Source organism: Leptonychotes weddellii, chromosome 3 (assembly GCF_054177405.1).
Source record: "Leptonychotes weddellii isolate Sample4059 chromosome 3, ASM5417740v2, whole genome shotgun sequence".
Taxonomy (NCBI): domain Eukaryota; kingdom Metazoa; phylum Chordata; class Mammalia; order Carnivora; family Phocidae; genus Leptonychotes; species Leptonychotes weddellii.
In genome coordinates this window covers 128,378,110-128,395,393 of record NC_138371.1, presented here as the reverse complement: position 1 = coordinate 128,395,393, position 17,284 = coordinate 128,378,110, and the positions used below count along the sequence as shown (strand labels likewise).

Here is a 17,284-nt window from a genome sequence, read left to right as displayed (position 1 = left end):
ATATGTAGGATGGGACATAAAAAGATCTTGCAGTACTATTGCTGTAGATCTTTCTATATAGTCTTTCTGAGAGGGAAGCAAATTTGTTATCATGTGCTTTTAAAATAATTGAACCAAATAGGCATTTAAGTGTTAAGTCCTAGCCAACACAAACAAATGGAAAGATATTCCATGCTCATGGATTAGGAGAAATAATATTGTTAAAATGTCCATACTACCCAAAGCAACCTACTACAGATACAGTGTAATCCCTATCAAAATACCAACAGCATTTTACACAGAACTCGAACAAATAATACTAAAATTTGTATGGACTGAATAGCCAAAGCAGTCTTGAAGAAGAAGAACAAAGCCGGAGATAGCACAACCCCAGATTTCAAGACCTACTACAAAGCTGTAGTAATCAAAACAGTATGGTACTGGCACAAAAATAGACAATATAGATCAATGGAATAGAGTAGAGAACCCAGAAATAAACCCATGTTTATATGGTCAGTCTACAATAAATACTGACTAATCTTTTGGTTTCAAGTGAGAGAAACTTAAGTTACCTTAAATAAAAAAGAGGTTATTAATTCAGAGGTTCTCAGGAAGGTTCTACCTACCAAGCTGTGGGAAGGGCAGAAATTCGGCTGAGTCTCAGGAGTTACTGGAGCAATGAAACATTGGCAGGATTCTCTGTCTGCTTCCCCCCCTTTGCTACTTTTCTTCGTAAGGCAGCTGTATTCTCAGTCATTGCAGAATTCCTTTACATAGGAGATGTAGTTCCCCACAGATTTTACACTCTTAGCCACTACAGAATTAAACATAATGATCTTTCTTGGCCATGTCAAAAAGTTCAGGGGTAGAAATGATGGATGTGGCATGACTTAGTTGCTCTTTCAGGGACCAACTGACTATAGAGGGTGGGGTACTATGATAGGTTCATGTTAATAAGGTAGCAATCTCTAGACTAGTCAGCTGATTATTTTTACTAACCATGTGGGTGCTTGAAGGACTAGTTCTTAAAAAAAGAGTACTAGACAAAAGGCCATGTAGAGTCTCCTACCATAGGACAGTGGGATCCCATGGTTTTCATCATGTGCTGTGTAAGCCTCCAGAGTCCTTGTCACAGTTCATGGCAAGATGGGTTTCCATAAATAACTTACCACCTTAACTTGTACTGCTAGTCATGTATAAGCACAAACATTGCCTTAAACGATTCGTACTCTGTGCAGAAGGAATAAAAGACTAGATGATACTTTTCCAGACATGTATCCACCTAAATAAGTATTCTGTATCTTAAATAATATTATAAAATGATTATCTTTAAGTAATTTCCTAGTATGAAATGACTTTTAACTTCTCACTATCATTAGAAAGATGATCTTGGGCCTTTGTTGGACTCAGAGGTTATGTAAAAGTTTGTCTCAGTCTGTCAAATAATGGTTTTATTTTTACTTTCTGTTTCAGTGAGGAGGTAGATTTGGAACTTCCAAGCACTGAAAATGAATATGTATCAACTTCAGAACCTGATACTGGTGGGCAACCCAAAGTGATATTTAAAGAAAAAACAGTCACTTCTCTTGGAGTCATGGCAGATGGAGTGGCCCCAGTCTTTAAAAAGAGAAGAATTGAAAATGGAAAATCTAGAAATTTAAGGCAACGAGGTGATGATCAATAATTTAAAAAGAGCTTTTTGTATTTGCTTTTTGGACAGCATGGAGACTGTACATCTTGAAGTTCCTCTGTGTTTGTTTAAATGCTAAAAATTTAGATTTATTCTAAATGTATTTTATGTGAATCTAAAATAAATCTTTTTTCATGTGAAACTTATTTTTGCTCCTAAAATGGAAGCCTACCACATTTCATTGTAATACAGTGTATTATGTTCAGTGTCTAAAAATTGCTAATTGTGACATAATATAAGATGCTATGTATCTGTTATTTAAAACATGGAAAAGCAAGGCCTTTATTCCATTCTTACTCAAAAGCACATTCTTATCCTGCACTGAAAATGCATTACTTTTTGCACACTGATATTAACTTACCCAAGACCTACGAATCAGACAACATAAGAGAAAATTCACAGGCCCATGATGGTTCAGTTCTGAGGATCCTGTCAGAAGGCTGATGGAGAAAGTGTATGTGTGTTAGCTTACCGTACTCAGTTTAAGGTCAAGGGCCAAAGAACAGGACTGCTACTCAGGTACTTCAAATGTAGCCGCTTAATATGGAATGAAAATTCGACCAAAGGTAGATATGTATATTTTCCCGGTTCAGCAACAAGCATTGCTTTTAAACATTATTACTTTGTTAGGCATTATGCTAGGAGCTGAAGATATAAAGATGAATAAGATATATCTTTGTTCTTCATGACTTCTCATGCTAGCATAGTCATTCCCACAGTCATGTACTCTGTTTAACAACCTTACATGTACTGGAAAATAAATTTTAAGGCTTATTTAAAGCTATGTAGATGAAAGCTTGAAAAAAATAGTATGGTCTCTGGCTTCCATAAAGTTTTTAGTGTTCTCTTAGACAAATGGGAAATGTCTTATTTTCTAGTTAAATTTCTTAAAAAGTAGAATTTTATTTTATCCATTTGAAGTAAGTTTCTTCCCTTTATTACTCAAAATCTTAAAATTATATTTTTTATAAATTGTACAGTATTTAACGTTTGGTAGTAAATATTTGTCTTTTTAAGTTTACTAGTGTACATGTAAGAAAATGATAGCTTATTAAAAACTTCATGAAAAATAATATTGGGGTTTTTTTCCTTCTAATACTCAACAGAGTCAATGTAGCATTGGTGAAGCAGTATTTGGAGATTTGTCTTTATATTTGTTCAGTCTACTTATTTGGATATTTCATGAATATATAGCATGATGATAAAGAAATATTTTAGATTCTCAATAGCCCATTTGTCATCTACCTAAGCAGTGTATTTTGGTGCTTGACAGTCCTCAATTGAGAAGGTAGTAAAACCATAAATGGAGTGCTGCTTTATTTTACCCCCGTTTAGCTCATACAAAATATGCAACAACAACAAAAAAACACCTTATCAGGAGCTTGGGAAGATGGTGGAGTAGGAGGCTCCTGGGCTCACCCCATCCCACGTTTGTAAGTCAATAAACAGGATCACAATCCAAAGACTAGCAGAACAGACTCCACAACTAAATACAGAGAAGGAACTGCCTCTGAAAGTTTAGGAAGGTCAGAAAGGCAGAGGGAGGCTGCCCACGGGAGGGGAGGCAGCTGTGCGTGCGGAGAGGGCAGAGAAACGGGCCCTTGCATCAGGGAGCTCACATGGGATAGGTTAATCCCCATAAGGTTTGGCTTGAAAAATCAGAGGGACTGAATTCTTTGAGTTTGTAAAACCAGTGGGACTTGGAGCCTGCAGCTTTAAAAGTCAACAGACTCAGCCCTGGGCGAGTGATTGCTGGGTTTCCACCCTTAAAGAGCAGCCTACTTACAGAGGCAACATAAAAACAGCAGTTTGCCAATGCTGGGGGAACAGGAGACGGATCTGTTCATACTGAGCACAGAGTATGTTAGGGGACTTCAAAAATGCGGGAGCTGGCAGGCGCATTTTCCTCCCGTACCCCCCAGCATAAACGGAGCCACCTGCGGGAGGTGGCGCTGCACAGACGCCGCTACGTGACGTGCTACCAGAACACCACACGTACCGTTACCCAGAGCCCTTGCCTCCTCCAAGCCTGCCAGCCTCGTCCCTGGGCTCAGCGCAAGTTTTGGTTTGTTTTTAAAGTTTTTATTTTTTTAAGTAATCTACACCCAGTGTGGGGCTCAAACTCCCCAACCTGAGACCAAGAGTCACGTGTTCCCCTGACTGAGCCAACCAAGCGCCGCCTCAGGGCAAATTTTGTTAAAGCCGCGCTTACACCCTACTGAGCCACCCGGTATACAGCTGCCGCTGCGTGAATTGCTCAGCTGCTGCCCCACGCCCAACCTCACATCCCCCCTTGGCCCCAGCACATAGCCCTCAGCTGCCACAGTGCTTTGGGGGATCCGGCGTAGGACTAGAGCCCCGACAGAAATTTTGCCGACGCTACTGCCCCGCTGCCAAGTTCCCCAGCAGGCATGCCCCTCAGAGCTGGCCTGCCTGGGTCCCACAGGCACCACAGAGAACAAGCACAGCCCCCTACAGCAGAGTCCGTGCAGATGACCGCACTAAAAGGAAAAGTGACTCAGACACAACAGGGGGGCTTAAGCAAAATGCGCAGGATACTGTCCTAAAGTGCCAAGTTCTGATAAACAGGACACTGCACTGCAGGGCACTCCGGGACCTCCTCTTCATAAAGTCACTACTTTATGAAGTAGTCCCTGGGTGGCTCAGTCAGTTAAGTGTTGGACTCCTGATCTCAGCTCAGGGTCATGAGTTCAAGCCCTTACTTAAAAAAAAAAAACAGAAGACCTAGCTGACTCTCTTAACATGCAGAAACAGACGCAGAGAAGCAGACAAAATGAGACAGAAATTTATCCCAAATCAAAGAACAAGACAAATCCATGGCCAGAGATCTAAGCAAAACAGATATAATTAACATGCCTAATAGAGAATTTAAAGCAATGATCCTAAGGATACTTAGTGGACTTGAGAAAAGAGTGGAAGACATGAGTGAGACATTTACCCAGAGATAAGGAATAACATAGCAGAGATAAAGGGCTCAATAAACAAAATGAGAAACACATTTGATGGAATAAATAGTGGGATGGAAGAAGCAGAATTAGTGACCCAGAAGACAGAGTAATGGAACATAATCAAGCTAAACAAAAGAGAGAAAAAAGAGTTACACAAAACAAGAACAGGGAATTCAGTGACTCCATCAAATGTACTAATATTTGCACTATAGGAGTCCCAGAAGAAGAGAGAAAAGGGGCAAAAAATTTATTCGAAGAAATAATAGCTGAAAACTTCCCTAATCTGGGAAAGTAAACAGATACCCAGATAGATGCAGGAGGCACAGAGAACTCCCATCAAAATCAACAAAAGCAGACCCACAAGTACGGTGCTAAAGAAAAAAAAATCTTAAAAGCAGCAAGACAAAAGAAGTCAATATCTTACAAGGGAAAACCCATAAGGCTAGTAGATTTTTCAACAGAACTTTGAAAGCCAGAAGGGAGTGGCATGATCTATTGAAAGTGCTGAATGGGAAATATCTGCAGCCCAGAATACTTTATCCAGCAAGGCTGTCATTCTGAGTAGACAGATTAAGGCTTTCCCAGACAAAAACTAAAGGAGTCTGTGACCACTAAACCAGCCCTGCAAGAAATATTAAAGAGGGATCTGTGAGTAGAAAGGAGATACCAGGGCTGCCCGGCTGGCTCAGTCATTACAGCATGTGACTCTTGATCTTGGGGTCATGAGTTCAAGCCCCACATTGAATACAGAGATTACTTAAATACATACTTTTTTTTTTTTCTTTTTAAAGGAGAGACCAAAAGTGACAGTATAAAGGTAGGAAAAACAAAAGCAGTAAAAATGAATATTTCTGTATAAAATTAGTCAAGGAACTCACCAAAAAGGGATATAATAATATATACCTAAAATATACAGAGGAGAGGAAAAAAGAATGGGTTCAAACTTAAACGACCATCAATTTAATATAAACTGCTATTGAAGAAGAGTTTACATACAAACCTAATGATAACCATAACAGGGGCACCTGGGTGGCTTAGCTGGTTAAGTGTCCAATTCTTGATTTCAGCTCAGGACATGATCTCAGGGTTGTGAGATTGAGCCCCACATTGAGCTCTGCACTCAGTGCAGAGTCAGCTTGTGGTTCTCTCTCTCACTCTCCCTATGCCCCCTCCCCCCACCGCACACTCTCTCTCTCTAACAATAAATAAATAAATCTTAAAACAAAACAAAACCAAAAAACACTAATAGGGTGCCTGGGTGGCTCAGTTGGTTGGGTGTCTGCCTTTGGCTCAGGTCATGATCCCAGGGTCCTGGGATCGAGTCCCAAGTCAGGCTTCCTGCTCGACAAGGAGTCTGCTTCTCCCTCTCCCTCAGCTACTCTCTCTCTCTCTCTCTCTCCCTCTCTCTCTTTCTCTCCCTCTGTCAAATTAATAAAATCTTTTTAAAAATTTAAAAAATAAAAATTAAAAAAACCACTAATAAACATGCCAAGAATAAAGAGAAAGAAATCCAAATATATCACTAAGGAAAATCAGCAAAATATGAGAGAACAGCAAGAAAGGATCAGAGAAAATCTTCAGAAATAACCACAAAATAAGTAACAAAATTACTTTGAATGTAAATGGACTAAATGGTCTAATCAAAAGATATAGGGTGACAGAATGGAAAAAAAAATAAGACCCATCTATATGCTGCCTACAAGAGACTTATTTTAGACCTCACTTGTAGATTGAAAGTAAGGGGATGGAGAAACCTCTATTATGCAAATGGATGTATAAAGAAAGCTAAGGGGTGTTTGGGCGGCTCAGTCAGTCCAACTCTTGGTTTCAGCTCAGGTTGTGATCTCAGGGTCATAAGATCGAGCCCCACCTCAGGCTTCATGCTGAAAGCAGAGTCTGCTGAAGTTTCTCTCTCCCTCTCCCTCTGCCCCTCCCTGCCTTGCGCTCTCTCTAATAAATAAATAAATCTTAAAAAAAAAAAAAAAAGCTGAAGTAGCAATACTTATATCAGAAAAAACAGACTTTAAAACAAAGACTGTAACAAGAAACAAAGACACGATATAATAAGAAAGAGTGAAATCCAACAAGAAGATATAACCAATGTAAATATTTATGCACCAAACATAGGAGCACCCAAATACATAAAACAGTTAATAACAAATATAAAGGAACTAATTGATAGTAATACAATAATAGTAGCATACTTTAATGCCCCACTTAAATCCATGGACAGATCATCCAAACAAAATCAACAAGCAAACAACTTTTTTTAAAAAGATACATTTATTTATTTGAGAGAAAGAGAGACAGTACAAGTGGGGGAAGGGGCAGAAGGAGAGGACATCCAAGCAGACTCCCACTGAGTGCAGAGCCCAACACAGGCTCACGAGCCATGAAATCAGGACCTGAGCCGAATCCAAGAGTCGGAAGCCTAACCAACTGAGCCAATCAGGTGCCCCGAAAACAATAGCTTTGAATGACACACTGGAACAGAGGGATTTAACAGATATACTCAGAACATTCCATCCTAAAACCACAGAATACACATTCTTTTCAAGTATACATGGAACATTTTCCAGAACTGATCAAATATTACCCACAAAACCTCAACAAATTCAAGAAGATCAAAGTCATACCATGCATCTTTTCTGACCACAACACCATGAAACTAGAAATCAATCACAAGAAAAAATCTGGAAAGAGCACAAATATATTGAGGGGTTTTTTTTTGTTTGTTTGTTTTTAGATTATTTATTTATTTATTTGAGAAAGAGAGGGAGAGAGAGCACAAGAGCGGGGAGCGGGAGAGGGAGAAGCAGACTCTCTGCCGAGCAGGGAGCCCAATGTGGGACTCAATCCCGGGACTCTAGGATCATGACCTGAGCCGAAGGCAGTCACCCAACCAACTGAGCCACCTAGGCGCCCCTATATTGAGGTTTTATAACATTCTACTAAACAATGAATGGGTCAACCTGAAAATAAAAGAAGAAATTAAAAATTACACGGAAATGAATGAAAATGAAACTACAATGGTCCAAAACTTCTGGGATGCAACAAAAACTGTTCCAAGAGGGAAGTATATAGCAAAACAGGCCTACCTCAAGAAGCAAGATAAATCTCAAATAAACAACCTAACCTTACTCCTGAAGGAGCTAGAAAAAGAAAACAAAACCTAAAACCAGCAGAAAGAAGGAAATAATAAAGATTAGGGCGCCTGGGTGGCTCAGTCGTTAAGCGTCTGCCTTCGGCTCAGGTCACAATCCCAGGGTCCTGGGATCGAGCCCCGTATCGGGCTCCCTGCTCTGCGGGAAGCCTGCTTCTCCCTCTCCCACTTCCCCAGCTTGTGTTCCCTCTCTCACCGTGTCTCTCTCTGTCAAATAAATAAATCTTTAAAAAAATAATAAGATAAATAAAATAAAAATAAATCTTAAAAAAAAGAAAACAATCCCATTTACAATTGCACCAAAAATAAGAAACCTAAAAATAAATCTAACCAAAGTGATGAAAGACCTGTACTCAGAAAATTATAAAACACCAAAGAAAGAAATTGAAGATGACACAAAGAAATAGCAAGACACCTTTCATGTCTCTCTCAAGTTCTGTGGTTTCCTCCCTAAGGGCCCTATACATTTCCTGAAACTTAAGCTTCCTGAGGGCAAGGGTTTTGTCTGTTTTGTTCACACATCATAAGTACATGGCACATTGGAAGCATTTAATACTTGTTTAAAGAATGAATGAGAAACATAATCAGAAGAGAAATAAGCAACAAAGGAAATACAGATCATACTACTACTGTGGGAAAATACATGATCTTATACACTGCTATTTAAAATACATGCATTAATTTTTTTCTGTATTTTACGGATGTTTTGACGTCTTAAAAAGCTTCCTGGCCCCTCCCAAGGCTAGCCCTTTCTTGGAAATAACAAAGGGCTTGCCCTGGAGCACATCTTTCACCTACAAACTAACCCATCCCAAATCCACCCTCCGGCCACCTCCTTATCTAATTCTCACACACTGAACCAGCATTTTCTCTGCTCTAAGTCATCCCAGGGTCAGACAGCAGACCACCAGAGACCACTCTGATAGCCCAGCACGCCCTGGAATTATTCAAACCCACCAAGCCTAAGCTATGTACTTTGCCCTCCCTTGCCTTGCTTTTCCCACAGAAACCCCAATAAAGACTTTGGCCTAGACTTGCCCCTTGCTCCTGGCTTCTGCCAAATGATTGGCTCGCCCTGTGGCATGTGGTGATCTTCTCTGAGTCCTGTTAACTATAATAAACTTTCTCCTTCCAAGCCTCAGTCTTGTCTCTTCCTGCGGCCCCGCCTACTTTACAGTGCCGTACCCAACATGTACATTTGTACAGCACTCTAAATTGATACAACATAGATAGAGAAACATATCAAAATTTACAAGTATGTATCTGTTAACCTGGCGATTCCATGTTCAGGGATGTATCCTAGAGCAACTCTCAGGTACTCTCACACATGCGGGAAGGGAGGAGAGAAAAACTCTGAAGTCCCGCTCTACAAGGGAAGTCATTTTAGATTTCTTCCTCAGTCAACAGGACTGTATATTAAGCTTATTTAAATCAAAAGCCTGATGTATGGCCCACCACACACTCATTGTCCATCTGCTCTGTGAATGAGTAGCCAAAGGAAAACCATCTCATCCTTGGGATATTGATCAAGACTCCCACTCCCTGCATTCCTTGTGATTCCTGGCATAAAACTCGCGATTCCTGCCTATATGCTAATCGATAATCTTTTTTTTTTTTAAGATTTTATTTGTTTATTTGACAGAGAGAGAGAGAGCGCACAAGCAGGGGGAGCAGGAGAGGAAGAAGTAGACTCCCCGCGGAGCAGGGAGCCCGATGCGGGGCTCAATCCCAGGACCCTGAGATCATGACCTGAGCTGAAGACAGATGCCCAACCCACTGAGACACCCAGGCGCCCCTAATCTATAATCTTTTGAGCTTTTACAATATGTAAAAAAGTACATAACTCTGTAAAAACTGTTCATTTTCTGGCTCACTCTCTTCCCTGTGAAGAGCATGTTTCCCAGGCAGTTGTCCTATCTTGGTCTCAAATGAAAGTCTCTTTCTTACTGGTAGAGATTCTAAAAGGTTTGTGCATTTCGCGTCGACATTCCTTGGCATGGCTGGCAGGGTATCAGATCAACTCACCTGAGAACACCTGGGGGTTATCCGGAACTGTGCACTTAGCATCAGCATGGGCCCGTTGTGCCCCTCTGGCTCCTCAGCACCTCTCAGGTGTGTCAGTGAGTTCGCCTGGTACCCGGGCCTCCTCAATTTGAGTTGACGGTCCTGACTTTTATTTAAAGCTGTTCGGGGCTATCAGGAATGTTCTTTACGTGTAAATAACCTAGAGGGATTGGGGTTGATAGGTTGGTTGTTTTAATTTGGCATTCTACTAATTGATGTTATTTATATAAGGCTTGAGTAAATTTTCTGGCTAGAGATAGGAGACTGAACAATTCAGCTCCAAGAGAAGGGACACTTGCTCTTCCAGACTATCCAGCGCTTTCAGGGGACTGAAAGCCCAGTGGACGTGTCTGAGGCTATCCTCAAGACGTGTAGCAGCCCCAGAGGAGTTTCCTGTCTCGGAAGGTAATTAATGATTGGCTCGTCCAGGGACACACATGTGAAAATCGGTCATCCAGTGCTCTGAGGCCCCCCTAATGGTCTTAGACCTCCCTGAGAGAAAGCGAGACACGTCAGAGAGGGTGTCTTGACCATTTGGAAGTGACACAAACAGTCCCCTCTCGATGCACTACACTTACCATCCTTAGATTTTGCTCAAACCTTATTCCAAAACCGAAACTACAATGAAGAGGGAGGGAGATGAGCTTTAAAAGCTGAACAACTCCCAGCAAACCAAGAACCATTCACAGGAACTCTGGCAGGCTCCATCTACAACACAGAGCCAATACTTGAAAGTGCTTATTTAAAGGGGAAAATGTAACTCTGGGTAACCTGAGTCTCAGATGGCCCAAACAGGGTTCTTTTGACATGTCGAAATTAGTCTTCTCACACACACAATTAGAGAAAATCAAGACCAAGCAACGGGAAACCAGGAAGCCACATGGTTCAGTCAGTAACGCCCTGGCCTTGGTGGGGGGGAACCATTGCTCACAGAGGCACCCTGGGCTTCATCTGGTTTATTTGTTGCTGCAGCTTTCGGCACGTTAGGTCAAAACCAGCTATGTTAGATTAGAAAATGGAAAAAGACTAATTAATGGATCCATAAATTATAATGCTATCTTGTAATTAGATTTGTTTTAATAAAAAGAGATAGACAGTAGGATATTATTCAGCCATTAAAATGAATGAAATCTTGCCATTTGCAATAACAGAGATAGAGGGGCGCCTGGGTGGCTCAGTCGTTAAGCGTCTACCTTCGGCTCAGGTCATGATCCCAGGGTCCTGGGATCAAGCCCCATATCGGGCTCCCCGCTCCGTGGGAAGCCTGCTTCTCCCTCTCCCACTCCCCCTGCTTGTGTTCCCTCTCTCGCTGTGTCTCTCTCTGTCAAATAAATAAAATCTTAAAAAAAATATAGAGTACAATGCTAAGAGAAACCAGTCAGTCAGAGAAAGACAAATATCATATGATTTCACTTATATGTGGAATTTAAGAAACAAACAAGCAAAGAAAAAAAAAATAAAGGGAGAGAGAAAAACCAAGAAACAGACTCTTAACTATAGAGAACTAATGGTTACCAGAGGGGAGGTGGGTGGGGGAATGGGCGACATAGGTGATGGGGATTAAGGAAGTGCACTTGTCATGATGAGCACTGAGTAATGTATAGAAATGTTGAATCACTATATTGCACATCTGAAACTAATATAACACTATATGGTAACAATACTGGAATTAAAATAAAAAACGTAATTAAAAAAATTTCTGGGGTACCTAGCTAGTTCAGTCCATGGAGCATGTGACTCTTGATGTTAGGGTTGTAAGTTCGAGCCCCATGTTGGGTGTAGAGCTTAAATTTTTTTCTGAAAAAGAAAAAAAAAGTAGAAATTATGTTTTACTTGCAAGAGCAACAATTATTGGTGACATATTCACTGATGTGGGAAAAAATGGTATTCTCACCAAAAATAGTGGAGAATGGGAGAAAAGAATAGTCTTTCTACTTTACTTTGAGTTTTATTATTTTTCCTAACAAAAAAAAAAAGGAGATTTGGAATTGCTCTTTTAATGTCCTCTCCACAAATATTAATGAAAAGGAGACTAGATTTTGTTTGCACTTTGTGTATATGTGTTTATGTTTGTTATAAATGTAAGATAATTTTTCTGTGTCCAGATGGTATTGCTAAAAATTAATTCTTAAAAGATCTCTATTTAATTGTTTTAAAGGCAAGCATTTATAAGAATTGTGCATTCTAAAATGCGCTCAGACTAAATGTCTCTTAGAGACTAACCCAAACATTTTTCAAGTTCATATGATCTCAGAAAATATTCAATAATTAAAACTAATGTAAGTTTGTTGTTTAATTAAAATAGGTTCTTTAGATTTATCAGCATGAAATATAAAACTATTATTCTACCAAGGTTTACTAAAAGTCAAATAAGGGGCACCTGGGTGGCTCAGTCGTTGAGCGTCTGCCTTCAGCTCAGGTCATGATCCCAGAGTTCTGAGATTGAGCCCCACATCGGGCTCCCTGCTCGGCGGGAAGCCTGCTTCTCCCTCTCCCACTCCCCCTGCTTGTGTTCCCTCTCTCACTGTGTCTCTCTCTGTCAAATAAATAAATAAAATCTTAAAAACAATAAAAATAAAGATAAATAAAAGTCAAATAAGCTTGTTATCTCTGTTCCAAATTACCAGCAAAAAATGACTGAAAATGATGGTTGATTTTGTCTTTTTTTTTTTTTTAAGATTTTATTTATTTACTTGTGACAGAGAAAGCACAAGCAGGGGGAGCAGCAAGCAGAGGGAGAAGCAGGCTCCCCACTGAGCAAGGAGCCTGATGCGGGGGGACTCAAATCCAGGATCCTGGGATCATGACCTGAGCCAAAGGCAGACACTTAACCGGCTGAGCCACCCAGGTGCCCCGATTTTGTCTGTCTTATAAAGTTTTCATGGTGTAATTGTTATGAGCAAATGGGTGAAATAAATAAAAGGTGTTATAGCTTTCAAAATCTTTGGTAACCTGAAACTTTGAAGTTTTGCTACGTTAAATGATGCATTGGGCTGAATTCATTGGATATCTAAGTCTTTTCCAACTAAGAATACCAAAGTACTGATGACTGAACAGATTTGTCTGCTTTGGCTTCTTACTGTGGAGAAATTGGAGGATACTAGGGCCTGTTGGCAAACATGCTTTCGTATTATGAAAAAAAATATGTTTCTAGAAATTAAAAAATGTATTCACAAATTTCTGATCTAACGAATTCTGGTGTAACAGTGCACAGTTGGTTACTACTTAGTTTTCCCTGGAGACTAAGATTTCTAAAAGTTAAAATTCTTGTAAATGTAATTAAGACTGATGGAAATGATAAGGGAAGCAATTCTGTCTGCATGAAAAGTTAAGATGTGTTTCTTGATAAGAAAGAAGGTATGAGGAATGGAAATACATTTTTGTTGAGGGAAAAGAAAGCAAGTTTGTCTTAAAATGAGACTGGTTATTTAGAGAGAGAAGTCTTAGGACAAAATCTGAATGAAAAAGAAAGCTGTAGGTTTTGTTTTTTGTTTTTGTTTTTGTTTTTTTAGAAAGCTGTAGGTTTGTAAAGGGAAATCTTTGGAGAAGAATTTCATGTGTGCTCAGGACTGAATAAGATTGCAATGAGTGAGTTTTAAATGCACATTGATATAAGATTGAGATTTAGCCTTTCTCTCTGTTAAAAAGACAAAGTTTTCTTGGATTGTTGGTCTGCTCTTTTTTTTTTTTTTTAAGATTTTATTTACTTATTTGAGAGAGAGAGAGAGAACAGAGGGTGAGTGAGAGGGAGAAGCTGGCTCCCCACTGAACAGAGAGGCCCTGAGATCACGACCGGAGCAGAAGGCAGACACTCAAAATGACTCAGCCACCCAGGTGCCCCTGTTGGTCTGCACTTGATAAGAAATTACAAGCAGGGGCGTCTGGGTGGCTCAGTTGGTTAAGCGTCTGCCTTCGGCTCAGGTCATGATCCCAGGGTCCTGGGATCAAGTCCCACGTCGGGCTCCCTACTCAGCGGGGAGCCTGTTTCTCCCTCTGCCTGCCGCTTCCCCCTTCTTGTACTCTCTCTCTCTGACAAACAAATAAATAAAATCTAAAAAAAAATTATAAACAAAATCTTTATTTGCTCCCCCCCCAAAACCCCACAAGGTTTCTATACTTTGTTTTTATCAGGTCTTTGATTAAGGAAGTTAAAACTCAATATTAAAAGGATCTAAGTTTTGCTAACAACTAGGTAACCTGTATTTGCCTTTGGAATCTCTTATTTCCACCATGGTTAAATAGATAACCAAATATTAAATTTTATAATGATCTATAATCCTATTTAGGCATGTGCTTTATTTAAAGACTTTTTATTTTATTTGAGAGAGACAGCATGAGCGGGACGGGGGTGGGGAAGGGGAGAGGGAGAGGGAGAAACAGACTCTGAATCCCTGCAGAGCATGGAGCGATGTGGGGCACAATCCCAGGACCCCCAGATCGGACCCCAAGTCAGACGCTTAACTGACTGAGCCACTCAGGTGCCTCTAGGCATGTGCTTTTAAAACCTTCTGAGGTTTTTTGTTTATTTGGGGTTTTTTTCCTGTTTTTTTTTTTTTTCTTTTGTAGAGGGAAACATTCTGAGGTTCTTAACAAAACCTCTCAACACTGCAATTCTATTTTTTTTTAAAGATTTTATTTATTTATTTGAGAGAGAGAATGAGAGAGAGCACATGAGAGGGGGGAGGGTCAGAGGGAGAAGCAGACTCCTCTCTGAGCAAGGAGCCTGATGCGGGACTCGATCCTGGGACTCCAGGATCATGACCTGAGCTGAAGACAGTCGCTTAACCAATTGAGCCACCCAGGCGCCCGACACTGCAATGCTAAATGAAGTCATTTTGACTTATTAGACATGTTTATTTTGTGTTGTTACAGGGGAAGCATTGTCAAACAAAGATGATAAACCTTCTTAGGTTATATTGTATAGGTAAGTGCTATAACTGTTTCAGAAATTACATGAAATTCCTGAAGTTTTAATATGTTCTGGTATAAGGTCATCCCTTGACATTCTAATTATTAAAATGTTCTGTGTCGCAGAAATAGCCAGATTTCCTTGTCAACTGCATTATAATGAAATCTCATCGGATCTTTAATGATGGCCATTTTTGAGTATTTTGTCATTTGTAGTTATTGTTCGGATGCTCTTGCAAAATGTGTTTCGTCTTCAAGCAGATCCACGAAAAGGTTTCTAATATATTTAAAGTAATAACACTAAGCTGAGTAAGAATTTGCAAAACTAAAGGAAAAGCTGCATTCAAATAGAACAAGAATTAGTAACATGAGACCGAATGAATTAAGAAAGATTACGGTTTTGATGGCTTTCGTGTGAAACTTTGCAGGTCCTCTACTATCTGCTCTTCCAGATGGAAGGAAACTTTTCCTCCGAAGATACCAATGACTTACAGAAATATGATAAAGTATGCCTTTGTGAACAAACTGAAACATTTATCTTTTCTCCCTACCTGAACCTTCTAGAATTCAGAAACTCTCAGTGAGTATTCTTTCTTTCATGGCAATTATAATTATTTGCATAAGTTCAGTAAGAATCCATGCTCCTGAGGTGCCTGGGTGGCTCAGTCAGTTGAGTGACTGCCTTTGGCTTGGGTCATGATCCCAGAGTCCTGGGATCGAGTTCCACGTCGGGCTCCCGGCTCAGCAGGGAGTCTGCTTCTCCCTCTGACCCTCTCCCCTCTCATGCTGTTTCTCTCTCTCTCTCTCTCTCTCAAATAAATAAATAAATAAGATCTTAAAAAAAAAAAGAATCCATGCATCTTGTAACAGGATACCATTGGAAACACTGGTTATTTTACCAAGGCTTTGACTGGAATGTTTTATCTGAGAAAGACACACATAGACTCAGATAAGACCAGACAGCTTTAAGGAACTAAGATTGATTTTATGGGGCCAACAAAGCCCCTTGGAAGTATCAGCCTAATAACTTGCTTACAGAGTTCCCCACAGCCTCACCAGGTGAATAAAGAATGTCACTTCCTGGCAGGTGCAGGAACCTTGGGATATTTTGGAGACCTCAAGAAGAATTCACCAAAATCTACAGGTATTACAGGGAATCTGACAGCAAGAATTTGGCTTGCCTTCTGGTCTTGAGAGGTTATTAAAAGTTCAATCTAGAATTCCTTATGAAAAGTTCCAGCAAAGCAGATTTAAAAGAACTTATATGGTCAATCACTATATTTCCTATGCTTATGTAAGTAATTAGACCAAGTTTGTTAGAACTGGACTTGTTTTACAAACAAATTAGTCTTAATTTGGCTATTTTGGGTAAAAATGAGGGTGATTATAGAAAGAAAATGTTTCAATAACACATCTTTGTAGATACTAGATTTTAATACTATTCATTGTAAACTGGGGACCAGACCCTGATTTCTTCTCGTGTCCTCCAATGCCCTCCTACAACTCTCCAAACTAACATGTTGATTTTTCTCCCATCTTTCTGACTTGGAATCATTTGAGAACTAAAACTGCCCTTTTCCCTGAAGCTCTGCAAATTGAAAATACAAAGAGCTTGTTGTAAAGAAATCACCACAATACCTCATGCATTGTCAATCTTTGTGCCTATTGCTCTGTGGGCCACTCGGAGAGCATCAGAGACATTCGAGCCACAAACCAGGATGAGAAGTAATGACATCAGCATAGACTGCTTTTTCAAGATTCAGGACCAAGCTTGTATTTCTACTCTTCTTTTAAAATTGTAATATTAGGAGATAGTAAGCCTATGTATTTGCTTTCACCTCCCCCTTTATTACATTCTGATAAAATATTATGGTTACCCACTGATTTAACTAACATAACTTCAGTACTCCCCTAGTGCTTTATTATGCTAACTTATGTAAAATGCTTATGACTTCTTGGACATACTCTAATGTTCCTTTAGCTTCTGGTGCTTATATGTTACAAAGGACCTCCATTAAGAGAGACCGTTCAAGAAATCCCACCTAACTCACATTTAACCTATATTATATATAACACTCAACAGAATGACCATTGAAATCAATGCACAGAAATCAGTTGCATTTCTATACACCAACAACAAGACAGAAGAAAGAGAAATTAAGGAGTCGATCCCCTTTACAATTGCACCCAAAACCATCAGATACCTAGGAATAAATCTAACCAAAGAGGCAAAGTGCTCAGAAAACTATAGAATACTCATGAAAGAAATTGAGGAAAACACAAAGAAATGGAAAAACGTTCCATGCTCATGGATTGGAAGAACAAATATTGTGAAAATGTCTATGCTACCCAGAGCAATTTACACATTCAATGCAATCCCTATCAAAATACCATCAACTTTTTTCACAGAAATGGAATAATCCTAAAATTTGTATGGAATCAGAAAAGACCCCGAGTAGCCAGAGGAATGTTGAAAAAGAAAAGCAAAGCTGGCGGCATCACAATTCCGGA

General features: G+C 39.8%; 1 protein-coding gene across 1 annotated transcript in view; it reads left to right on the top strand.

The window, feature by feature from the left end:
- Positions 1 to 1,638, top strand: part of WBP4 (WW domain binding protein 4) — a 39,556-nt gene extending 37,918 nt beyond the window's left edge. The window contains exon 9 of the mRNA XM_081814997.1: positions 1,453 to 1,638. Within this exon, the coding sequence (XP_081671123.1) occupies positions 1,453 to 1,455 (3 nt within the window). The 3' untranslated portion in view covers positions 1,456 to 1,638. The remainder of the gene's footprint in view (positions 1 to 1,452) is intronic.
- Positions 1,639 to 17,284: the final 15,646 nt, after the last annotated feature.